A 26,614-nucleotide genomic window follows, 5' to 3' on the forward strand; every position below is an offset into this window, starting at 1 on the left:
TGAGTTGTAGCATGTTGGCACCAAATTAGGTCAGTGGTTAGTTACTATAGAAACACAAAAAGCCAAAACAAAGTGAAGTTAGTTGGCAAGCAAACTTTAGTGACTGAATCCATAACCCTAAGGTTTTACTGTCAGACATGTCTTGTTTAAGAAAGAAGGGTAGTGAAATACGTGGAACAGGAAATCAGTGGCATGTGGATACTGCTGTCAATATGAGTACACGGATAAAAGTGGCATGCAGGTTTCATCTCTACAGCTGATGTTTGTAGTGGAGAAAGGTTCCCCCGGGACACTTTGGCGCCTGTCTTCGAGGGTGTTGATGATCTGATGAAGATGTCTCATTTCGCCTGTCAGATTATCTGACACCTTTCCTCGGCACCGCACACAGCGTCAGACAGCAGGGTTGGGGCACTTGTTGGGTAGCAGCTCTGTCTGACTGACAGTGGGGTCCTGTGAGCATCACAGAGAACGGAAGAACCTTCTGCTTTGATGGGGCTTGCTTTTAACACTGACTCTTAAATGCTTGCTATAGTGGAAAGCAGCAGTGGAATAGTGGAAACCACCTATGTCAATATTGCTTGCGCAGTAAGTATGACATCACTCAGATACTGTAGAAGTTGAGCTGGTCTTTACGTCTCTTGTTCTGCTGGTATGCAGGGATTTTAGATTAACTGAATTTAAGCTTTATTATCAGTCTATGTTAACGGTGTTTGTGTTGTGTCTAATAAAATATAAACATTTTCTCATAAAGTCTATAAAAATCTCCTTCATAGCTGTGTTGTAAGAAGGAAATTAACAAGGAAATTTGAGTTTTATTATTCTATAAACCCACATATTAACATAACTTCAGGGATAGTGCTGTGTGGAATTTGATTATTTAATAATTTATATTCTTTATATTTATTTTAACTGTTGCACACCTTTGTTGCCATTGAAGGTGCTATACATTTATTTTCCATCCTCAGGGGGAACTCAAGAATTAATCTCATTTTAATCAAAACAAAAAATTATATTTCAAAAATTGCATCCTGACATAAGCTTGTTGTCTCTCCTGTGTTCTCAGGGTCTCAACAATATCATCCATATAGACTTTGACTACAAGAAAGAATTCATCTACTGGGTTGACTCAAGCAGGCCAAGTGGTCGAAAAATCAACAGAATGCGTCTCAATGGGAGTGACCTCAAGGTAACTCAGGATTTAGCTGCTGTGTTTGGGTGCCATATGGTGCCTTGTGCCACTTCACGGCTTTGCTTTACTTGCTTCTGCTCTAGTTTGTTTTCCTCGTCTTCCTTTCCATTCAGATGCTGTTTTTTTAAAATTTATTTTTAATGTTTTTTTTTTTATTTTTCTTACTCTTTCGTTTAAATTATCAAGATGCCTTTCAGCAACAACTTTTTCTATTCTGAAGATGAAGTATCTATTTGAGAGCGGAAAAGTCTGTTGCTTATGGATTTCTTTTGTCAACAGCCAACGGCCTTTTAGCCTGACACCAATGAATGTGTGTTAGCAATAATAGAAACATAACCAGTGTCTTTCAAATAGATACAACAAGCACAATGATACCGTGGTGCTCTCTGGTGTAATCACAAAGGTTCGTCTGGGTCATGGGATCGGAGCCCAGACACTGGGGACTCTGGGATTTCAGCAGAACACCTGCTGGGCCCCCATCCTACATCTCATTAGCAATGGTGTATGGGGGCATTAAGCTCATTCAGCTCAATTACTTCCACAGTCTCTGTTTGAGCCACTGCCACAGCCTAGCAAGAGGACAAACAGTCTGAGACACAGATCGTGGAGCTTCTCACATCAGGTTAATTAAGAGTCACTGATATCCAGTGCTATTATTATATAGCACTGGATATCAGCGACTCTTTGAAATTTATTTCTACCAATATATGACTTTCATTTGACCAAGACAGAGATTGATTGAACACTATGATTTTTCTTTTGTTTATTTCATCTTATTTTAAACTGCTGCTGCACTGCATTCTGTGGTTTGAAACTATGAAACATTTTGCAGATTCATTTCTTGCTACACAGTGAGCAGATTTCATGCAGGAAACTGATGCTACATCTCACTTAATGGGATTAAAAAACAATCAGTGTCTTATGTTATTGGATTTATCTTCAACATTCAAAATTAAATTTCTGAGTGTCCACCCTTACTGCCAAGCCATCATTGTTTAAATGTTGTTTTTATCATATATGTTTAACACAAAAAGCCACCAATACCTTTGAGGAGTCTTGTGAGGAGCATCTCGGTTCTGTGTTAACTTTAAATGCCTGTCAGCCCGGGTGAAGCCACTGCTGAAACATACTCTGCTGGTCTTCATTTTTTGATGAGCCATATTCACATAATAACCTTCAGTTTGATCAAAACAATGAGATGGATAAAGAGACCCAGAGGGACTTAAGGGACAGCCTGAAGTGCACAAACTACTGTGCTTTTCTTCCCGCCAGACTAGTAAACTCTTTCACATAGGCTCCAAGTGAAAGCATTTTGATTATAGCAGGTAACCAGGATTCAATATATATTATAATGTAATATAATAATAATAATAATAATGATGATAATAATAATGATAATAATAATGATGATGATAATAATAATGATGATAATAATGATGATGATAATAATAATGATAATAATAATAATATGCTACTATAATTAATATTTGTTTAACGTGGGTTTTCATGTTTTCCTTTTTTCCCCCACATAAAAAGTGGAAAAAAAGGATAACTGGGGCTGGAAGCACATCTGCACTTACTTCCTCATTGAGAAATCTGGATCAGGCCTTTTGCTCTGCCCACCACCCCTGCTTCTGCTAGGTTGACAACATCTGAAAGACTCAAGTTTTAATGTGAAAAATATTTCAAATTATAGAAAAATATTATCTTGACGCATTAATTTTGCATGTCCGAACACCGTGAAAATATGTGGTTATAGTGTGAAAAATCTTGTAACAATGAATTTCTTTTTTTTTTCTCGCATGGCAGCAATATGCTTCAATAGGAGCATTGGTTTACTGTATTTCCAAGGTGGAAATGTGCTATAGCACTGCCTCATTTCATCTGACACAGTGTGCTGTATGTGACACATGTACACTACATGTAGCTCAGCTTGTGGTTTGCAGCTAGGATCATAAATGATCAGCCTGCAGCTCCCTTTAGCACCTTTTTGTCACAGAGGAAATGCATTTGTAGCCATTCCCATGGAAACGCAAGTAGACCAAAGTTGTCCCACTCATCACCAGGATGTTCATTTTAGTTGTGGATGTTAATTGGGCTGTGTGTAAAGTGGTTGGAGAAAAAAAGAGGCACTTGACTTTTATTTTGATGGTGGAGATGATTGTGTGACACTGAGAGCATACTCATGTCTGCAGATTGATGTTTTTCAGACATAAAAATGTGGTCTGATTGACTCATTCCTTTTTCTTTTATTTTTGTCTGGGTTAAAATAAGTTCCTCCTACTTGACAGAGGAAAACCCTGTCCCTTGTGCCTGCTCTTATGTTTGTCAGTTGTAGACCACTGACAGAGCCGGTTTTGTGAAAATCCCATCTGTTTCTTTCCACTCTATTTGTTCTTTCATATGTTTTCTACATTTATCTGTGAAATGATTTAGAACCTTTCTAAGATGTGCAAAAACTGATTTTGGTATTCCTGCCTTACTAGATAGTCCACAGAACAGCAGTGCCCAGTGCTTTAGCAGTGGATTGGATAGGAAAGAATCTGTACTGGTGTGATGCAGAGAGGAAAACACTGGAAGTGTCCAAGTCCAACGGGCTATACCCTACCGTCCTGATCAGTTCTAGTCTCAAGAATCCCACAGATCTAGCTCTGGACCCACAGACAGGGTAAGCATATTATGAAGACTGTAAAGCTCACCATAGCACTTTAATGTTTTCTTAATAAGGATTGATTTCACAGCTTGTGTGAGAACAAGAATAGAGTTACTGTTTTTTGAGATGCTTAACCTGGAATTTGTAAGATCCAGCTCTTATCTGAGGAATTTCACTGTGTCAGTACTGATCTTTATTCCTATCATGTTTGCCTGCTGTGGTACCTCCTCCTTGAACTGTGCCATACTTCTCACTAGGTACGTATTCTGGGTGGACTGCTGTGAACCCCCCCACATTGGGCGTATTGGCATGGATGGCCGAGGGCAAATGGTTATCATTGACACAGAGATCTATAGCCCCACTGCTCTCACTATTGATTACACCAACAAAAGGCTTTACTGGGCAGATGACAACCATATCCTGTTTGCCAACATGGATGGCACCCAAAGGCGTAAAGGTGAGACTAACGTGTTGTACATGCAAAGGAATAGTTTGTCATTTTGGGAAGTTCACCTACTCATTTTCTTGACAAAAGTTACATGAGAATGCTGGAGCCTTAAAGATGGTGGAACAGGGCTATTTGAAATGATATCAAAACATATTAAATAGGTAGTTAACCTGATGAATGGATCTGTTGTGGTTATGACTGATCAGACATTTTAAATGGTACTGCTGCAATCGCCAAATGAAATGTAGACTATAATTGCCACTGTTACACAACAGCACCCTGGTTTCTAGACTGTATGAAACAGAATCTAACTGAAGCTTGCCATGGCTATTTGTCCATCTCCAGTGTCCTATGACCACATCCAAGGGGTAATGGCACTGACTTTGTTTGAGGACTTTGTCTATTGGACGGATGGGAAGTCCAAATCACTACGACGTGCTCATAAGACCACTGGTTCTCAAGGGATAGAGCTTCTCAACTCCTGGCAAGCCATCAAATCCATCAAGGTCTACCACTCCCTGCGCCAGCCTGAAGGTATTAAGCCCGGCTTAGCCGTCATGGTTACTCCATCCTCCCATGCAGAGCAGTGGTTACAGGCCTCTATTGTACTTTTAAGTAGGAAGTGGTTTGTGTAATTCAGTTTGAACTTGATCATGTACATATGTCCTTCTGTACAGTACCCAAGCACCAGTGTCAGATTGCAAATGGAGGATGCAGCCACCTGTGTCTTCTATCCCCTGGTGGGGAACACAGATGTGCCTGTCCCACTAATTTTTACTTGGCTGCTGACAATAAGACCTGTCTTTCCAACTGCACCTCCAGTCAGGTAAGCTACATTTCTAAGTTTAGTTTCCCCATGTTGTTGCTTTTCTGCCCTGATCAGTACTTTCCCCCTGAAGGCAAATTGTTTTCACTCTCATGTGCTTTCCATTTCTGACATGTACTGTAGGTTCTAGGAAATGGTTGTGTATTGATTTTGGCTTTGAAGTGTGTTGAAGCTTAAACAGAGAGTCAAGCATTCATGCTGACTTCAAATTCAGTTTTTTTTTTTTCCTGTGCTACTAATAGTTTCGCTGCGGGACAGATGAGTGTATCCCTTTCTGGTGGAAGTGTGACACGGTGGATGACTGTGGGGATGGATCAGACGAACCTGCCGACTGCCGTGAGTGACATGTTACTCCAAGGTTGGCTTTAAAATAGTGATAAACAAGAAGTGTATGCACTGAGTTATTGTTATGACTTCCCTCCTCGACAGCGGAATTCAAATGTCAGCCTGGGCGTTTTCAGTGTGGCACTGGCCTCTGTGCTCTTCCTCCTTTCATCTGTGATGGAGAGAACGACTGTGGTGACAACTCAGATGAAGCTAACTGTGGTAAGGATAGAAGTGTTTTTAATTTGGTTATTGTTAGGTGCTGATTGCTGTGTTGAGCTGTCTTATCACCTCAAGAGTGTTTCAAGTGCTCTCACCTTATTTTATTGAATTTTCTATGGAAGTAAAATCTGAATTGGGATCACGTTGCTGTTCAGTTCTAAAATAATTACTTAATCAGTTGATTTATTGGTCAACGTAAAACAAATTGAGAACTCTTTTGATAAATCATTCACCATTTATCAATAGAAAGTCAAAACATTTTCTTGTTCAAGTCTCCTAAATGTTGGGATTTGCTCTTTTTGTCAGTTTAATATTATTGTCAATTGAATATCTTTGCATTTGGGACTTTTCATTGAGCAAAAGAAGCAATTTTAAGGTATCATCTTAGGCTCTACTTATGAATGAAGCTTTTCACAATTGTTTGACATTTTATAAATGTCAAAGACTAAATGGACTAAATGATACATCAGGTACTTGAAAAAAATGTTGGTAAAGGTGATTAATTAATTTGTAATAAAAATAATCAGTTGTCACAGCCCTAGTGCTACTTTATATATTCAAGCCACAGTGGTTATAGTATCCGCTTCTACTCATTCAATATAATCTGTGAACATAAAATGCCTTATGATCTGTGTCACAGTATATTTTTCACAGCAAAGCCAACCACACACCAGACCCTTATTGCAGTAAATGAAGAGCTTTAATGAACTGTCCATGTTGTGTGTAAAATCACTACCGGCCAGTCGTAGCAATATAGATGCTTTCCTTTCTTTGGACTCATTGCATTTCTTATTGATTCAACCTTTCACTGCCCCTGTCCATTTTCTCTTTCAGAGACATACATCTGTCTGTCAGGCCAGTTCAAGTGCACCAGGAAACAAAAATGCATCCCGCTTAACCTTCGCTGCAATGGTCAGGATGACTGTGGTGATGGGGAGGATGAGACAGACTGCCGTAAGGCTCTGTATTATTACTTTCAGACTCATTGTCTTAGAAACAGCTGTACTGAGCTTTTAGACTGTGAAGCTTATGTATATATCCCCTGTTTGATCACTCTGTTTCAACATTGCAGCAAAAACCTAGAAAATGTTAAGGTTTTTGATATTTTGAAAAGATATAATCTAACTGATTTAGATAAATCACCTTAATTGTGTGTTTTGACATTGTTAATTAATTTCTGTGCTTAGACAGAATATGTGATGCCATTAACATTACATAGTCTTCATTAAGTATTCCAGAAGCAACCCGTGTTATGGCCTGTGCCTGTGAAAAGGGATTAGATATTGAATCACACAGAGGATAAGAGCAGATTTTCTCTGCCATGATGTAACTTATTAGAATATCACACCCCATTCAAGTCTTTCAGACCGCTGCATTTGTCTTGCATGTGATTGCAAGAGGGGTGAGAGTGGGGGGAAGAGAATGCAAGAAAGTCAGGAGAAGAAAAAGAGACTTAAAAAAAAGCTTTAATTAAAGTAAGGCTAATTACTTCACCTCTTCTTAGACTTTCAGCATGATTGGATGTGGTTTTGAATGCACTTTCGTAATGAACACTAGACTGAAATTAAAATGCTATCTGAAACAATATGAGGTTTTATAACAAGCAACTATTACAACCTCGCTATAATAAAATGCTGAAAAGGTATTTCTTCCTCACTGGTTCTTATATCCCAATAGTTTTTATGATTGTTTAAATATTCAGGTTATTTCTACAGATCCAAATTTCCTCTGGCTTGGTGATATGAATTGCATTCCTCTTTCCCACAAACTCCCTGTCTCTCTGGCTGCAGCTGAAAGCACTTGCTCCCCAGACCAGTTCCAGTGCAAGGCCTCCATGCACTGCATCTCCAAACTCTGGGTTTGTGATGAGGACCCTGACTGTGCAGATGGGTCAGACGAGGCTAATTGCGGTGAGTTGTGGAAGCCCACTTAACCATAAATCACACCACTTCACTTATTTCTCAGTTAAAGGGCAACAAATCTGATTTAATCTGAATTAATTTTACACTTGGCTTGACTCTGGTCTGACTCAGTCCTTCCACTTGCTCTCACCACCTATCTGATTGTGCTGAGGAAGGATTCCATGGAGCACAGCTCGCCCTGTCATCAACAAGAGCTCAACATTATGATTTCAGTTTGCCTGGTATTTTCAGCGTCTGTCAATCTCTAAACAAACACACACACACACACACACACACACACACACCTAATCAAATTGAGATTCTTCTCAATACCACAAGGTTTAGGTCAAAGCCATTATTACCAGGGTAGGTAAACAACCATGGGAACTTTTTCTTCCTTAATAGAAAAAAAAAACTTTCTATCATTGGATCCTGTTTGTTTGACATGTCTCTGTCAAGAGCCAGAATGCTTTGATTGTACCTCAATAAATGCAAAGGCCTGTAACACAAAAAAATAAGCAGTTGGACCAACTTCACGGTCCTGGCCCAACTGAAATAAGCTAGATGAAACCACTATTCCCTCTGAAGATCAAATATCTCTGTTATGGAAGATGATGCAAGCTGTAATATCTTCTCTTGCCTATATTGTGCCTACACTCTATTGTGTCTCTTATCAGTCACAATCCCTTGAGTCTCTAAATCTTTTGCTTAGACTTAATAGAATGGAAATTTTGAAATATCTGAAATCAACAAGCCCAGGACTAATCTACATGAGGAGTGATTATCATTTCCCTTGTGAGAATTTACCCTCTTCATTAACTTTTTTTGCTCTTTAGATTTGAAAGGATAGTTAGTTTTTCCACTTTAAACCTTGAGTGAATAATACATATGCAGCAAAGTACAAAATAAAACTTTTTAATTGTTGTCATAAAGAGTCCTGTCAATTTGCCTATCCTGTCTATCTTTAGGGGACATCTGGGACATCTGGTATGAAGGCTGGGATCTTTCAAAAATTTACCATTGGAAAATACACCCACTGTTTTTTGTTTGTTTGTTTTTTTAAGGTCACATTTCACTCATTCTGGGATTCAGTTTGTACAAGAGCACAGAATGATAGTGGAGGTAAACTTAATGTGAAAAAGGTTGCACAATGGGACTTTTATGTGGATGTATGTGTTATAATGTGATTGTGTGTGTGTGTGTGTGTGTGTGTGTGTGTGTGTGTGTGTGTGTGTGTGTGTGTGTGTGTGTGTGTGTGTGTGTGTATCTGGAAGAACACTGGAAGAATAAGAACTCTATTGCTGGCAGCGTTAACTGTGACTTCCACAACATAGCAATTTGAGTGTTATTACCTCTGCCAAGGAGGTTATGTTTTCACCCATGGCTGCTTGTTAGTTTGTTGGTTTGTTTGGTTGTTTGTTTGTCAGCAGGATTAAGCAAAAAGCACTGAACTGATTTGCACCAAACTTAGTGGAGGGATGGGCCATGGACCAGAGAAGAACCCATTACATTTTGGTGCAAATCCAGTTAAACAAGGCAGATCGAAGAATCTTTTTATCACTTTCCCTAACATTGCAAAATGTTCAACATTTTTATCAGTGTTCAGTATGGATTTTGGTGCAAAAAATCAGACATCTCATCTCAGGTCTATGAGTTTGTACAGAGTTTGGTGCAGATCCAAGTCTTTATCAGATCTGGTGAAAGAAAATGTTTAGCCTTGGCAGAGCTTTACTGAGTGTGATTCCAGTTAATAGAGCATTCATGCTTTGATGTCTGATGCCTCACACTTCTTCTGAAAAGATTCCTTTGCAATTTTAGGTTTGTTTTATGCAGAGGTTTTGCTCTTTAGCCGCTCCTTTTATATCTGTTGATTTGAGAAGTACCTGATATAATATTGCCGAAATGTTTACCCACTTTATGTAGTTTACTGATGTCTGACTGTAGTCCTCTGTAGTGTTTATCAATATCATCCAGTAATTCATCAACTAAAATGTTCTCCTTAACTTCAGAACATATAACGGATATTGTTGCTTTGTAGATATTTCACTTTGAATTACCTCAAACTGTTTTAGGAAGTTTGCTTGTTAGCGCTGTAATGAGCTCTGACTTAGCAAGGAAATATTGCTTTTTTCCTGTGTCATATCTTTTATGTTGTGTAAGAGACTGAGCTGGTTCCTAATGAATTGCTGCCTTGTGTCCTCTGCTGCTGCAGTCAGCTTTCCCTCCTGATTCTCTCCTCCTGCTGTCATGTTGGAAAGAGATCCAGGCAGAATCTGCCACCCTCTTCTTTTGACGCATCTCTTCCCTAACTGATAACAGCATTACCTTGGCCATTATCCCTGATGTTGTCTGCGCAGAAATTACTTTTTAAATGGAAGCTCTCGATTTGACTTTGAAAACCCTTAGTGAGGATGTACTGCTGGAGCAAGTACGAAAGCATCTGTTATTTTTGACACAAATGCAGATTTTGAATGAGATTTTCAGTCTGATTAACAGGCAAAACAATTTTGAGTTGGAGGCACCTTGAGTTAGTGATCAGTGTACTCTTGGCCTGTTACAGGTATGCAGTATTTTCAGGCCTTGTGTACAAGATGACTCACTATTTAATGTTGTCACTTCTATTAGTAATAATTCTTACAGTAATCAAATGAACAACATTAAAGGCAAAGAAGTGGTTTGCTACTATCCAGACCGACAGCTAAGCTGCTGTCACAGTCTGACAGAGATGACATTCTCTTGATGGTTGCTTAACAGGAACAAATACACAGTTTGCATTCATTATGTAACAAACCCGAAATCAAATTCTTCAGCATTTGTAGTGGGGTTTTTTTTACCTATTCCATTTTTTTGAATGCTTTCTTTAAGAAAGTTCAATTTTTGCCAACTTCCTGTCACAAATTCTGGTGAGGATGATTGGTAACACAGTCAGGTATTTCATCTTACGGTGTGTTAGCCTCTTGAGTACAGACTGTGTTTTGAACTCAGCATCAGACTTGCTTAGGGAAACCCTGAGGAAACGATGATTACACCTACAAAATATGATAGCTAGCACACTATTAATATTCATGCTCTTTGAAGCCATTTTCATCTTCATGTTTGTTTGCTCCTGATGAAAAAGATGAAAAGACCTGCGGACCTCATGAATTCCGCTGCGAGAATAACAACTGCATCCCAGACCACTGGAGGTGTGACAGCCAGAATGACTGTGGAGACAACTCAGACGAGGAGAACTGCAGTGAGTACCTGACTCCTTCACTTTCTGTCAGCCCAGTTTGTTCCGTTATATACACTGTTTACGATCTACACGCACTTAGGCAGGGAAGAATTGGACTTCTCTGAAGACACCTGACTGCCCCTCCCACCACCACAACCTCCCTCTCCCTCTCGCTCCCTCTCTCTCTCTCTCAGACACACACTCACAAATGTACACTCCAGGTGATCTTTCTTTCTCTTTCAAGCACATTCTTATTGTCTGTGCTATTTCTCTGAGAGAAGCTCTCGAGCTCGTGATATCTTCCCTGTTATTTAAAAGGCTTGCATTCCCTTTTGTTTAGATAATCATCACCACTTTTAGAGGAAAACTTTTTATTTACTCACGATATAAAAAGGTTAACGCACCTTGTTAAATTCATATCTTTTGTGCTTTCACCTCCTTTCATGTGTGTGGAATTGTTTGTCAGCACATCATGTGATTATGTGCATGCCTACTGTGTGTTTTTGCTGAGCATGCATATGTGATTTATCAGGTGCTTATTCCCCATACCTATTAATGTCATTTAAAATGCAAATAAAAGCCAGTCAAGTGTTGGATATCAAAGAATTAAACATGTGGACTATCTGATAGAGGAGAGGCCACAAATCAGATTTTGCTGCAATGCCTGCTGGGAGTCTCTTTTGCAGCACAACTCATAACACACGCCCTGAGTTAGCTAACAGTCCATGATAACAAGGGGAGGGCCCAGACAGTGGATCTGATGCAGCTGTTTAGCTGCGTCCTAATATTGTCCTCAGGGATTGACTGCTCTAAACAGCAGATACAAGATTTTTGGCTTCAGAGAGTCTGTTGCCCCCTCCATTGTGAGAGCAGCAATGAATGTATTTACATCCTGATTAAATTTGCCAGTTCCTCCACTTCTAATACAAAATGACTCTAATTAGCTAAAGCAATGGTTTTGCCAATGCATTAGCATGTGATTCCAAGCACATAATATTTGGCTGATAACTGCATCAGAGGATGTCTATTGTGTATGGTGCTGGAAAGAGATACAGTTTGGCATGATTTTATATGTTTTTTTTTCATGACTCAGAACCAGTTACCTGTAACCACAAGGACTTTGCCTGTGCTAACGGAGACTGCATCTCCTCCCGGTTCCGGTGTGATGGAGACTATGACTGCTTGGATAATTCAGATGAGGTCAGTGTTTGAGATACTTAAAATCTTTTTAAAAAGCAAGGTAAACCCACACGAGTGCTGCTAATGAGGGGCAGAAATTAGGAAGACACTAAATTAAGAATAAACTACTGCACACTTCAAAATAGCTTCCAAACAAATGTATTATGTCATTATGAGGTCAGCTGAAATAAAAAGGTTACTTTATACAAAATGTCAGAATACATAGATATGCTTCAAACATACAAATTACAGTTTACCCAGGCCAAATAATAGCAGTAACTGATCTCCTGGAAATGTCTGTTAGTATCTGAACTTGCAACATAAGCACAGATTAAATATCCAAATCAGGAAAGGGAAATGTGATTGGATGAGTGTATTGCCACTTACAAAGAAAATAATCCCATTATAGGCACAATTCATTGTGCATGTCTAAATCTCCTCATCATGGTTGCTACGTTCCAAAACAAAGCTGGACAGAAAATATCACTGTAATGAGTTATTGTACCTTCATTACATTAGTGCATGAAAAACCTCATTCATTTTCTTTTGGAAATCCTAATCCACCATGCTTTTCAGCAAAACAAAGGCTGCTCGTTTTGTCCATAAATATGCTTGAATATCTCAATTTATATCACAAGCTTCAAATTGCCACTGTAATTTTACGCACTTGTAATATGTGAACTTAAAAGTGCCTTTATCTAGTATTGCATGGTGTAAAGAGATTTTTTTTGCAGGATTTATACAAAAAAATGCCCCATCAGTGGTAATGATGCAGTGCAGCACATAATTCAAGGACAAAGGCTTGTTATTATGACTCATTACTCTTGTTAATATATTGTTCTGTTCAATGTTTGCAAAGCAATTTTTTATATATAATCCCTCTCCATGCAAAGCAGTGCAACCCTAATTAACCCTTTATTTAACCCTTTCCCCAGTGCCAGCTTTCTGGGTCAGCGCAGTCAAATAGTTTCAGGAAGGAAAGTTGCCTTTCCGTCAGCATTGTAATACGCAGTCATTATTAAATTGTAAATTCACAGTGGCCATTATGGAGTACATTATTATTATTATTATTATTATTATTATTATTATACCAATATTTTCCTGAGCCTGAAAGAGTAACATGTTGGTGCAAACTGAATCCAACATCATTGACGTTTTGTGGCTTGATAGGGAAGTGCTTTTGTTTATCTTTGAGTCCAAGAATAAGAGCAAATCCTTGAGGTATTCTCAGAACTTTGAAGCAGTGTAGAATTAAAATTCCTATTGTTCAAATTGATCAGAATCAGAATCAGAATCAGTTTTATTGCCAAGTATGTTTTCACATACAAGGAATTTTTTCTGGTGATTGGTGCAATTGATCAGCAACAGTGGGGCTCTCTAGCCTTGTTGATGAGGCTAATAGCAGATGGGAAGAAGCTATTTTTGTGGCGAGAGGTTTTGGTCCTGAAGGACCGCAGCCTCCTGCCAGAGGGGAGTGTCTCAAAGAGTTTGTGTCCAGGGTGGGAGGAGTCAGCTACAATCTTCCCTGCACGCCTCAGAGTCCTTGAGGCGTACAGGTCCTGGAGGGACGGAAGATTGCAGCCAATCACCTTCTCAGCAGAGTGGATGATACGCTGCAGATGGTGATGGAGGAGGTGAGGATGGACTCAATGATGGAGGTGTAGAAGTTCACCATCATAGTCCTTGGCAGGTTGAACTTCTTCAATTGCCTCAGGAAATACATCCTCTGCTGAGCTTTTTTGATGAGGGAGCTGATGTTTAGCTCCCATTTGAGATCCTGTGTGATGGTGGTTCCCAAGAAGCGAAAATGCTCCACGGTAGCCACGGGGGAGTCACACAGGGTGATGGGGGTGGGTGGGGCTGGGCTCTTCCTGAAGTCCACTATCATTTCCACTGTCTTCAGAGCGTTTAGCTCTAGGTTGTTCTGCCTGCACCAGGTCACCAGACGCTCAGTCTCCCACCTGTAGGCAGACTCATCGCCATCAGAGATGAGTCCAATGAGAGTGGTGTCGTCTGCAAACTTCAGGAGCTTGACAGACTGATGGCTGGAGGTGCAGGTGTTGGTGTACAGGGAGAAGAGCAGAGGAGAAAGAACGCAGCCTTGCGGGGATCCAGTGCTGATGGTCTGGGAGTCAGACACGTGCTTTCCTAGCTTCACGTGCTGCCTCCTGTCAGACAGGAAGTCGGTGATCCACCTGCAGGTGGAGTCAGGCACGCTCAGCTGGGAGAGCTTGTCCTGCAGCAGAGCCGGGATGATGGTGTTGAAGGCAGAGCTGAAGTCCACAAACAGGATCCTGGCATAGGTCCCTGAGGAGTCCAGGTGCTGGAGGATGAAGTGGAGAGCCATGTTGACAGCGTCGTCTACAGACCTGTTGGCTCTGTAGGCGAACTGCAGGGGGTCCAGGAGTGGGTCAGTGATGGATTTGAGATGGGACAGGACAAGGCGCTCAAATGATTTCATGACCACAGAGGTCAGGGCAATGGGTCTATAGTCATTTAGTCCTGTGGGCCTTGGTTTTTTGGGGACAGGGATGATGGTGGAGGATTTGAAGCAGGCTGGCACGTGGCAGGTCTCCAGTCACAGTTCCCCTCTAAACATGCATGGACAAAATCCACCGTACTCATTCTGTTAAAAAAAAAAAAAAAAACATTTCTGAAGTCCAGGTGACACCAATATGAGATTTCAATATTATGAGTTACAGGATTTTATGTTGCCCCTGACTGTGTTTCGGTGAGAAAGGGGCGGGAACTTGGACTCTGGAGGATACTTATTTGACTAACTCAGACAGCTAAACCCTCATATACTTTTTTTTTTTGCATAACATTTTGGAACAAGGATTTTGTGGATTTTGTCACTCATCACTTACATTGTTAGTGCATTAATAAGAATCTCTTAATGGCCAGTATGAACCAAGGAAATAATTACAGCAGGAAAAACCTGTTTCAATGTTCATATGGGCACCTGACTATTTTTTAAAGCTGTGAAAAATTGTAAACTTGCCCTTGAATGTGCACTTTATAATAATCTTATTATAAATAATATTGTATGATATATTTACTTTTTATTTGTATTGTATTCGCTTACAGAAAGGCTGTGAGGCACACTGTGCAGATGACCAGTTTCGGTGTCACAACAACCTCTGCATCTCACTGAAGTGGCTGTGTGACGGCCAAGAAGATTGTAAGATGGGAGAAGATGAGAAAAACTGCCAGGGAACAGGTGCAAAACCAATGTCCTCTAGTTTGCGAAAAAAAGTTGGTGCATAGATCATTGCCTTTTTCTAAACCGTGTGGTTTCTGGAACAAGTTGCAGAGGCTTCAGAAAGTATTCAGATCCCTTCATTTGTTGCACACTGTACTGTGTTGTAGACTTAATTTTAATTGGATAAAACTGCCACGTATTTCAAATACCCAGAATGACAAAGTGAAAACATGTTTTTAGAATTTTTCTTTAAATATATAAAAAATCTAACTAAAACTAAAATATTACATTTACAAAGGTACTGTATAGATTGATGGGCAAAAATTCTTAATACTTTCCAACGCCATTGTATATTTTTTTCTGTTGCGTAAGGGTGGTGTTCATGCAAGTCTGAAATAAGTAAAAAAGAAAAGGTGAATAGCTTGAAGAGATCCTCGGTGTGTTTCAGTGAAATATTCAGAATAGCCCTGTGTAAGGTCATTGCTATCCTACACATTGTCAAAGCCAAATGACAAATGTAATAATGTTCTCTTAACATTTATATGTAGAAGAAATGCACAGCATGGGAAAAAAATCAATATGTTTTTACACTGTCCTTCTTGTCACATATGCAGTCTAATCTCAGTAGAAAATGGTTGAAGAAATGGTCAGTGTTAAGATCCTGTCCTTAAAGTATTGGAAAGTATAGAATACAAGGTAGAAGGAGAATGTGACTGATTATCAGAGATTTCCTTGAAACTTGCACTTGAAAATGTTCTGGAATGCAATCCTGTGGAGGAGTTGGCCTCAGTGATGCTGACTTGCTGACCTATTGAGTTCCACTGTTCGTTACTGAACTAATACTTTGAGGCACTTTGTCAAGCAGCAGGTAGAGCACAGTATGGACTCTATGGGTAAAATGGACAACGTCATTCAGTATTTAGGAGTGGCAAGTTGTAAGAAGAAAGAAACTGAAAAAGTGTCACTTGATTGATTTCTAGTGGAGAAAAGGGGATAATGTTACTGACTGTTATACTTTGCCCTTCTCCAGTAGTCCCTTCGTGTTCTGTGAACGAGTACGTGTGTGCCAGTGGGGGCTGTGTGTCAGCCAGCCTGCGGTGTGATGGACATGATAACTGTCTGGATGGCTCAGATGAGGTCAGTATAGCGTCACATGATTCAAAGCAGCACCTAAAAAAATGATTTGTCTTTAAAGTTGCAGTTTCACAGTGAACAGTGAGGAGCTGCTTGCCTCCTCATGTATCAACCCATATTAAAACACAGATCACTCAATGTTTTGGTTTTCTTTCTTTGCAGTTTACATTGTCATTGGACTTCACCAGTTTTGCTGATTTGCAGTGTGTGTTTGGCAATAGGTTGGCTGTGTGAAGGAGTGCAGGGAAGATGAGTTTCTCTGTCTGAATCGTGCACACTGTATTCCTCGGCGCTGGCGCTGTGATGACGTGTTGGACTGCATGGACCACAGTGATGAGGAAAACTGCAGCCAGGGTAGGTATGAGTGTGACTGCACATAAAAATCATGATGTTCCTTGAGGTAAATAGTGATTCTTATGTGCTGTTTCAAATCTTTACACAGCTATTATTATCATTGAACTGGGAGGTCAGAGATAGATTCACACATGCTGTCTGTCATTATGCAAAACAATATGTCATTATGATCTCATTATAGACATGTTTTGGTTTTTTCTTCTACAATCTGGAATGCTCTCTTCTACCTGAGTTACAGTGTTAAGTCTTGGGGACCTGTATGTGTAATTGCAGGTGCTTTCTTCTGCCGGGCTGACGAATTTACTTGCAACAACACCTTATGCAAACTCCACACGTGGGTGTGTGATGGCAAGGATGATTGTGGTGATAACTCTGATGAAGACATAGACATGTGTGGTGGGTTGATATTGTACTCTCACAAGACTTTCCTTTGATAACAATTGATGCATATTTTATAAGCCACTACTTTTCTATTTCCGGAGAGAGAATATTTCCTTGTCTTCTCGTGCAAGATTTCATGCAGTTGTCTTTTTTTTTTTTTTTTTTTTTGAAAGACACATCCATTAACTTTTTGTGTATTTTTATTCACAGCAAAACTTCCCTGCCCTCCTACAAGGCCATTTCGTTGCAGAAATGATCACGTGTGTCTGCGCACAGACCAAATCTGCAACAAAGTAAATGACTGCGGTGACAATTCGGATGAAGAAGAGTGTGGTGAGCACAGAATGCACCAATACTTATCCAATATTAAATCTGCATTAAGCAAATCCTTATGTGGAAATACAATTAAAGTTATGGTCAGTTTATTAAACAGAGTGGGAAAGCCTAGTTCTATTATTTGATAACCATGCTCCCTTGATGTGCTTGTCCTTGAACCACAGAGGTGCAGATATTGTTTCATTCTGTTTGAAAATACAGCCATCTTATCAGCCTAATACAGTAATTGGGTCAGAACTTGGGACTATTGGTGCAGGCAGAAAATGACAAAACAAGACTTAACAGTAAAATCCACAGAGTATTCTACACCAGCGATTCACAACCTTTTTAGCATTTAGCATTTCTTACAACCATCTTCACAATTTTTTGAATGAGAGTGAATATGTTCTCTCTCTTCACAATGGCTAGCTTCATGTGCTGCAAATCATCACCTTTGAGTTTGTTTACAAATGGAAAGCAGAGGGTAGAGTATCTGCTACTATGTGTAACTGAGAGATTCACAGACTGCATTTAAAACATTTAGATAACTTTTCGTTTGTAAATTAATCTATTTTTTATTTATTCTGTGTGTGTTAAAAAGGACTTTTTATTTTCTCTGATATGCCCAAATGCATATAGAGCCGTGACATGTTCCCCCAGCACAAGCCTGCTGTGAATGATCACACAGAGCAGACAGGAAAGAAAGGGACAAATCACTTCCCTCATCTTTACTCTTTCACTTCCTCTGTCCTCCATTCATCTTCCTCTCCTATTCCATTAATACAACCATCCGTCTCTTACCTCACTCCATTACTTCTCACCATTGTATGCTTCGTCCCCCCATCCATCCCCTCAATCTCACCTTAATCCCATCGTTCCCTCCATCTGCCTCTTCATCAGTTTGTTCCATTCTTGTTCTGTTTATTTAGCTAGGACAGATGAAAGCTGGACAGTTAATTCAAGTAAACCTATGACCACAAAAAAGACATCAAAGTATCTCAACATTTTTGAGTTGAACACTTGTTTTTCTGATAGTTTTCATCCTTTCTTTTGGCAACAGCTACAAATTGACTGTTATTGATATTATAGTTTAAATAGTTGAAATGTTCAGAAAGAAAAGGAGTTGTTTATTGTTTATTCTTTTGTATCAAGTAATGTAGGTAGTATGGTACATTGTTTTAGATCAGTAGCATCACAATGATTTTCAAAGTTCATCCCCAAAGTATTAGAACTGAAATTAATGAGGTTTTAAGTTTAAATCATTTTTAATAGCTTATTTGATAGCCCACTGATGTATAGTTTACCACTAAATTGGTCTTTGATTTCATTTGAAACTGAAAGCAGGACATGTGCATTTGAAACTGCATGAGTCAAGTTATAAGTTGTTGTGTTTTCAACTGACACTTTGTACTGAAGCAGAGGTGGTGGCCGGAAGACCTCGGCCATGTGGGAAGGCAGAGTTCACCTGCAGCAACCGCCGCTGCATCCCAGTTCAGCTGCAGTGCGACCTCTTCAATGACTGCGGGGATGGCGGCTCAGACGAGCAAGACTGCAAGGCCTGTAAGTGCACCCCCAGTTGATTTGAGCAAACAGATCAAAGAAGTGTTCACAAGAGATGAAAAGTACAGAGTGTCATCATGATGTTATCGGGAAGCTCAGCAATCTCCTTATTTTAGATGTGATGTTTTCTTGTTTATGATAATATATGTATGCCCGTGTTTGAGGTGTGTTGTGTACAATTATCATGAAATATGATGTTGAACTCTTGGCTTTTGCACATCAAAAGAAAAGCACAGCAGGTGTCTAAGATGCAGAGAACTGGTGAGTAATCAAAGTCATGTCCTTATTTGTAGTTTCCAGTGGAGATGTATGTGGAAAGAAAACAAATCCATGTGGAGAAGATGCAATTTGCAACCACACATATGCAAATGCTATATGCCAGTGCAAACCTGGCTTTAAGAGGAACCTAAAAACAGGCCAGTGTGAAGGTAATGTAAAATCAATTCTACTCTTTTTACCCCATTATGAGAGTTAATAATATAGAAATTTGAAGATGTTGCAAAGAGTAGACACTTGTCTTAGCTAGGGAAATCTGACAGAAAAACAAGAAAAAATGGTTGATAGCTAACTCCGCTAAATGAAAACAGGTCCTTTTTTGTTCAATGAACATACTGGAATGTCTAATGCTTTTGTTAGATCCCAGTGTTGTGTATGCACTGGATTGATCAGTAAATCTGGCTGGTGACCTGTTTTCCCATAGTCAGGTTAAGCTATAGCATCAATAAAGTTTTGTTGCACAACCTTTCAGATATCACATATAAAGATTCCTTAAGGTTTTATTGCGAGTAAAATCTCATTCGAATTTCTATAACTGATTTAAGCATTTACAGCTTAAAAATACCGGCCAGCTAAATTAAATCATTTGCTAAAACCTGGCAAGACAGTTTTGGGAAGGAAGAATGGTCTAAATAGACACAAATAATATGACTATTTCAGTGGTGTCAAATCATATCAAAATATGTCAAACAAAGGCTTCTGGTTTCACAGAAATAAGGTGCCAGTCTTCCCCATTATGTGGAGAACAGATTGACTCATTTTAGTATTATACTTATATGAAAAATATCATTAACAGTTAATAAGCTTCAACAGAATGTATGTTGCTACACAATACAATATATTAAAGAAATTGAGCTTGGATAAAACTATGAAATTAATTGGTAACGGAATAGCATAATGATGAGTATTATAAATAATTAACATCTGGGTCAGAACATGTATTCATGGAATTCTATGATATGTCTACTTATGTCTACTTCAACCGAATCTATACATTTAAAGTGAAGAACTCTTGTCTGAAAAGATGATAGCTTTGACAATTTAGTGACCCCTGTAACCAGGTTCTTACTTCCCACTTAATGGCTTTTTTCACTTAGTTATCTCTCCTATGGAAAGAGTTTCCTGTATGCTGAAATAAGGTTTATACTATACATAGCTACTTTGAGCCTCATAATTTATTGCTCATCATGTCTGAATGTGTTTCAATCATGATGTAGCCTCTATAGTCAGAGAAACCTTTATAAAGCAACAGTTTTCTTAGTAAATCAGTCTCTCTTTTTCAGAGATAAATGAATGTCTGCAGTTTGACACATGTCCTCATTACTGCACAAACACCAAAGGATCATTTAAGTGCACATGTGACCGGAATTATAAGGAAATCAATGGTAACTGCATAGCAAAAGGTATGTTCCTGAAGCTGAATATTAGTACAGTATTTTATGCATACATGCTAATCTGGTGATATGACCTTATAGTAAAATGACTGCAATATTAAACTGCATTTGTACGTATGTACATTGTGCAAAATGGAGTTCAGCCTATTCACCTGTTTTCTTTTTTTTTTTTACATGTTAATAACTCATCGGCCAGGACCAGAAGATCGAGTGCTCTACATAGCTAATGACACTGAAATCAGAAGTTTTGTGTATCCATTTAACCAGAGCCATGGACACAAACTGCTCACTCACATTGAGGACAATGCTCGCATTATCGGGATGGACACTCTGTTTCACCAGCAAAAATTTATCTGGGCTACCCAGTTTAACCCTGGTGGAATTTTTTACAAAGACACTCTGGAAAGAAGTCAAACTAAAACAAATGTCAGGAACATTGTAAGTATATATATCTTGTGGCTTTTTTAAACAACAATACTGTTTTGTTTTTGTTTTTTTTTTTGTTTTTGTTTTTTTTTTGTTTTTTGATAAATATATAATGGAAAATATATACTATCTCAGGGCTGTGATTGAGAAAATATGGGTTGCAAGAAAGAAAATGCTGTATCTTTTTTTCTTTAATCTATTGTCATCTGTAAAGCTAAAAAAATGCCATAACTGCTAATTACAATTGAACATAATATGCATTCAATACATAAAAACAAAGATAAGATGATAAAAGTTGTTAACTTACATGATAAACCGTTTCATATTGTTTCATGCCATTTCTTTCATGAGCCCCAACCTAAAGTGAATGTATGCACAAAGGTTAAATAGAGCATCTGACTTTGTGGCTATTATTGGTTGCAGTGTTCAGACTTCCGTCGCCCCAGAGATATTTCTGCTGACTGGATCACAGGCAACATTTATTGGACTGATCACTCTCGGATGCACTGGTTCAGCTATTACACAGCCCACTGGACTAAATTACGATATTCCATAAATGTGGGCCAGCTGAAGGGACCAAATTGCACCCGCTTGATTACTGACATAGCAGGAGAACCATATGCCATTACTGTCAACCCAGTGAAAGGGTAAGTTGTGTGCTATTGTCTAGCTGTTCTCTTTTCCCACAAACAATTGCTAACACACATGCTCTGGTGACAGGTGTGTGATTATTAAAAAAAATTCTGTTAACACGTTCAATTATTTCCTCCCTACCATGGAGATTAGTGGGCAGGACACTAACAATCCCCACTCAACCACCAAGTCCTGTCAACAATACAATAATGCATTATAGATACAATGGCATATTATGGGCTGTACTGTCCACAATATTTTACAGGAAGATGGTGTCAGGGAGGTACAGTCTTTGTCTTTGTCTATTGCAGGATGATGTATTGGAGCGTAATAGGTGATCACTCTCATATAGAGGAATCAGCCATGGACGGCTCCTTACGGAGAGTACTCTTGGAGAAAAATCTCAGGAGACCCACCGGTAGGTATTTCTTTTAAAGCCCATTAATTATATTATTTATGTTGTTTCACCTTTCCTGTTGTGACGTTGGTACCTTGAAGGTACCCTGTGGAGTTTTCTTTCAAACAAAGAAAGTAATATTTAAGTTTGGTACTCCTCCTCTCATGTGTGTATACTTGAGGCCAAATAATCAAGTTGAATGCATTTCCTTTCTCATAAAACATTTGCAAAGCTGACTTTTTTTAATATGTTAAAATGCATGTGCAACTGCACTTACACATGCAGTTATGACACTCATTCAAGTCCCATGTATGTACATGTATGTTTGATCACCTGATCACCTCATACTTGGTCACCTATAATTTTGAAACACTTACATAAGGCACAGGGAAATTATCTGCAGCATAGGTCATTTCATTGATCACACAGGATTGTGCGTACACACCGATCAGCAATAACCACACACAGGTGAAGTGAATGATATTGTTTATCTTGTTGCAATGGCACCTGTCAAGGGTGGGATATATTGTGTAGCAAGTGATCGAGCAGTTCCTGAAGTTGATGTGTTGGAAGAATCTGAATGACTTTAACAAGGGCAAAATTGTGAAGGCTGCCAGCTGGGTGCCTGTGCATCTTTGTGCCTGATGCCATAGGACACCTTGACAAGGCAGAGCTGTTTCAGTGGCACAAGGGGAAACCTACATAATATTAGGCAGGTGGTTTTAATGTTATGGCAGAACAATGTTATTACTGAGCTGAAAGTTCTCCTTATGTTCAGAATAAGTGCAATCCTCCCTTAAATATACAGCGTAATACATGACGGAGGGATTAAATAACGCAAATAATAATATGTTTAACAATACAAACAAACATTTACAGTGACATTGCCACCATATATTGAAATTATTCATCTATTCACAAAGGAAAAAAAAATCCAATACAGTCCTGTGTGTGTCAATTCCTTAGAAATAAAATCGAACAGACATTGTTGTTCGTAGGACGTGCTTCCATCACAAGAACAAAAGAGGAAGTAAGAAAACCATGGTAACGTGTGTGTGACACATTTGATAACTCATAACTCACTCACTCAACACAACATTATTAACATTTGATAATTCATAACAAGCCACTGAATATGCAAATCAAGAAGAAATATCAAGGAAAGATGTAACCTGCTTCAAAAAATGTGAATTATATAGATAATTAAATTACATTAGATGCTGTGTAGTGTTATATGGCACCTACAGAAACCAGCATCATTTCATCCCCCAGTACGGAGTATATTATGATCCATATACTATTATACAACTATGGTGAATATACATAAAGTATGTTAATACATATTACATATATGCTGTGAATTGTGCATATCGCACAGCCAGTGCAATCATGTCCCACTAATATATGTAGGTCTAATGTAGAAGCTTTAATATGGTAGCTAAAGATATACAAAGCAGCACAAAGGCAATTTATAAGCAAGGAACAGTTTACAGCCATTTGAAATGTGCTGGTGTGTCTATAGGGAGACACTTAGTGGTGATCTAGTTTTGAAGAGCTACTTTGGCCTCCTTTAATTCAAAGGACCCATGCTCCATCTTAGTCTCGGAGAGAGGAATTCATCATCGGTGGAAAAACGCAAACCTGTTTAAATGCTGCAGCCAGGTGTTCAATTATCCAGTCAGACTTTTGGGAGAAAGTAAAAGTGAGTCACCGCTTTGAAATTGTAATGCAGGCGTGCCTAAATTCTGCCATCAAAAGTGCAATGCACAACAAGATGGCAGGTCTGCTGTGGTATTTTTAACATAAGCACATTGACTGTTAAATGTAAATAGTTAAAAGGATACAGACCCAAAGGAAAAGGTGTCTCCACATCCAGCTGATCTGCCACATATAACCATCCTGACCTGAAGGTCTCCTGTATTGAGAGATTCCATGATGATCCCTGTGTAATTTGTCAGGTAAATAAATCTCTTGCCTTCATCCTCCCACAGGGCTGGCCATTGATTATTTCAACCAACGTTTATACTGGGCTGATCCTGAGCTCTCACAGATAGGGAGCATGAGATTGGATGGCTCGGACCCTCTGGTGACAATCAGTGACAGACACGGTAAAGCCAACTGGAAAGCGCAGCTTCTTCTTTTAAACATTTGCTATTAGTGCTGCACTTAAGTTTCCTCAACTTTTTATCAAGTAATTGCAAGATAACACTGCGTGTTTGTCTCAGAAGGGTAAGCTTCTAAACATTGTGCATAAAAGTCAATCTGTGTCTTCCTTCTCCATCTGCCACTACAAACTTTCATTATCCCAACACTGTGTGCTGAAAGAGTTAGTTGATTTTATCTGATTTCTTTCCTCTGCTGGATCTACAGGAATCTCCCAACCATACAGAATTGATCTATTTGAAGACTACATTTACGGAACTGGACTAAAACATGAAGTGTTCAGAATCCACAAGTACAGAAAACAATCTGTGGAATTTCTCAGTTTGGGGATGGAGAAGCCCACAAATGTTTTGATCTCCCATCGTTACAAACAGCAGGATGGTAAGTTGTCTTGATAAGTTTCTTCAGTTTAAGTATTATGTTCCAAATATTAATGCTATATGCATATATTTTCTTTTGTTTGTTTTCAAGGTGTATTTATAGTTGTAGTTTCACATTTGATTTTCTTGAAAATACTTTTTTTTTTTTTTGTTTTTTTTTTTCAGTTTTAGGTGTGGTTAAGTTACGTGTTAGGTGTTCCTCAAGACTGCCATGGACTGACTTTGAGATCTGTACACAGTTGCAGGCCTGCAGGTCAAGGCATACATGTTACAGCTGACATTTAACATTGGCAGCTAACCACACATCAGACCTCACCTTGAGACTAACCACATATATTGTACTGAGCTTTTTGCTGTAGCCTAAAGACGATAAGATATAATGAGAAGTTAACTTGCTGTTAATGGCAAGCTGGAGAGTATAAGCCAAAAGAAGCTATTTTACATAATTGTGTATAGACCTCCTGTGTATCGTACACCCAGTTAAAAGGCACTTGTTTACCATTCATTTGAAGAGGGTTTATGGAGGGCAGTTAGCAACAGCTGCTGGAACTGTCAGGTGATTTTTTTTAAATGTATTATTATTTTTTTTAAGGTTAATAGGTTTATGATTAGTAATGAACACTCAATTTATCAGATTAAAAAAATCTGTCTTCATGTATTAATAAATATAATTAAACTGTAAGACATAAACAAAATAAAAAATGTGGAATATGCATCATAACAAAACACCCATCAGTATCCTTAGACACAGCCAGTCAATACAACCATGTCTTTCCTCATGTAGTAGACCAACTTCAGTTATTTGTTACATCTTTGGTGTTAATGGTTGTAGAGCATCAGACAGCTCAGTCTTGGTCAGTTTTTCACTTAAAGGGCAGCTGTTCTATTCCCCAGAGACTCATTAGGCCAAGTGTGTAGAGTGTAGTCAGTGGGTAGAAGATGCACATGTCTTGCAAAAATGACATGAAGGCATGATATCTACAGCAAAACCACCAGAGCAACCACTTGGATTTTTTTTCAGGGCTTTCATCCTCATGTGCTGTGTGAGAAAGCTGAGCACTGATTATATTTAGTATATATTGTGTGTACGAAAATTGTAACTAGTAATAACTTGTCAGAGACATAAAGTGGGTAAGACATAATTATGACCGTTATATTAAAAAAAGCTACCTCTGAATCTATCTATCACAACTGCCAGTCCTTTTTTATCAGGTCAGTTTTTATATAATGTTCTCTTTTGTCTAATGCACCTACAGTTTGGCCTCTTCAGCACTCTGTTTGATGTCTCGTCTTGCTTTAAATCCAAGAATTAAATTTAAAGTTGTGATTGCCAGACCTCTTTTATAGCTTACACGTGCTAATTCTCAGCACTGAACCATATCCAGCCCATGTTTGTGGAAGTGTTTGCAATTTTGATTAATTCAGTGCGCACTCTTGTGAGATATTTACATTATTTTGTCTAACTACTGTAGGCAGCAATGAGAAGAGCACTTCAAGGTGCTGCTAATCAATTATAAATTTAGAAATGACATTCCACAATCGCTGGTTATTCAATCTGAAGTTGAGATGTGTAAAGTTATTCATATGCTTTAGCCTTGTGCCTCTGTGGGCTTCAAGAAAATAACACCCCTCAAAACAGAAATTAAAACACTTGAATTAAAAAGCCCTACTCTGAGAAATAACAAGCACACTTTTCATAAACAAATGGGTCTTTCACATCACAGCCAAGACTGACAGATTATCTTCTCGGCTCATTTTGCCTCCTCTTTTTACTTTCTCCACAGCACCAAATCCATGCCTGAGAATGTCATGTGATTTCATGTGTCTGCTCAACCCAACGGGTGCCAGATGTACCTGTCCAGAGGGGAAGTTACTGGTCAATGGCACCTGTAGTGATGTCAACATCTCAGGTAGGCCTATTCTTGCATCTTTATGCCACGGGTAGGGTGGCTGTTGTTATGCTGTTATGCCTTTGCACCAGCTTCAGACAAAGCCAGAGGCATTGTGTTTTCGGGGTGTCCGTCCATCCATCTGTCCCATTCT

General features: G+C 38.9%; 1 protein-coding gene across 11 annotated transcripts in view; it reads left to right on the plus strand.

Annotated features, from left to right (window-relative positions):
- Positions 1–26,614, plus strand: part of lrp1bb (low density lipoprotein receptor-related protein 1Bb) — a 247,003-nt gene that overhangs the window by 199,090 nt on the left and 21,299 nt on the right. For 9 of the 11 annotated variants that reach the window (XM_071493395.1, XM_071493738.1, XM_071493827.1 and 6 more), the window contains 25 exons: positions 1,064–1,186; positions 3,676–3,857; positions 4,100–4,299; positions 4,636–4,824; positions 4,968–5,116; positions 5,359–5,452; positions 5,546–5,662; positions 6,497–6,616; positions 7,453–7,572; positions 10,682–10,798; positions 11,871–11,977; positions 15,044–15,176; positions 16,189–16,295; positions 16,514–16,646; positions 16,920–17,042; positions 17,238–17,360; positions 18,759–18,902; positions 19,196–19,330; positions 20,462–20,581; positions 20,769–21,010; positions 21,422–21,645; positions 21,943–22,049; positions 24,020–24,136; positions 24,399–24,572; positions 26,356–26,481. In XM_071493395.1, the coding sequence (XP_071349496.1) occupies positions 1,064–1,186; positions 3,676–3,857; positions 4,100–4,299; positions 4,636–4,824; positions 4,968–5,116; positions 5,359–5,452; positions 5,546–5,662; positions 6,497–6,616; positions 7,453–7,572; positions 10,682–10,798; positions 11,871–11,977; positions 15,044–15,176; positions 16,189–16,295; positions 16,514–16,646; positions 16,920–17,042; positions 17,238–17,360; positions 18,759–18,902; positions 19,196–19,330; positions 20,462–20,581; positions 20,769–21,010; positions 21,422–21,645; positions 21,943–22,049; positions 24,020–24,136; positions 24,399–24,572; positions 26,356–26,481 (3,526 nt within the window). The remainder of the gene's footprint in view (positions 1–1,063; positions 1,187–3,675; positions 3,858–4,099; positions 4,300–4,635; positions 4,825–4,967; positions 5,117–5,358; positions 5,453–5,545; positions 5,663–6,496; positions 6,617–7,452; positions 7,573–10,681; positions 10,799–11,870; positions 11,978–15,043; positions 15,177–16,188; positions 16,296–16,513; positions 16,647–16,919; positions 17,043–17,237; positions 17,361–18,758; positions 18,903–19,195; positions 19,331–20,461; positions 20,582–20,768; positions 21,011–21,421; positions 21,646–21,942; positions 22,050–24,019; positions 24,137–24,398; positions 24,573–26,355; positions 26,482–26,614) is intronic. The other 2 variants (XM_071493567.1, XM_071493653.1) reach the window with 1 other exon arrangement.

The sequence above is a fragment of the Trachinotus anak genome, unplaced genomic scaffold (genome assembly GCF_046630095.1).
Source record: "Trachinotus anak isolate AG129_WGS33_773 ecotype Australia unplaced genomic scaffold, CSIRO_AGI_Tana_v1 ptg000001l, whole genome shotgun sequence".
Taxonomy (NCBI): Eukaryota; Metazoa; Chordata; class Actinopteri; order Carangiformes; family Carangidae; genus Trachinotus; species Trachinotus anak.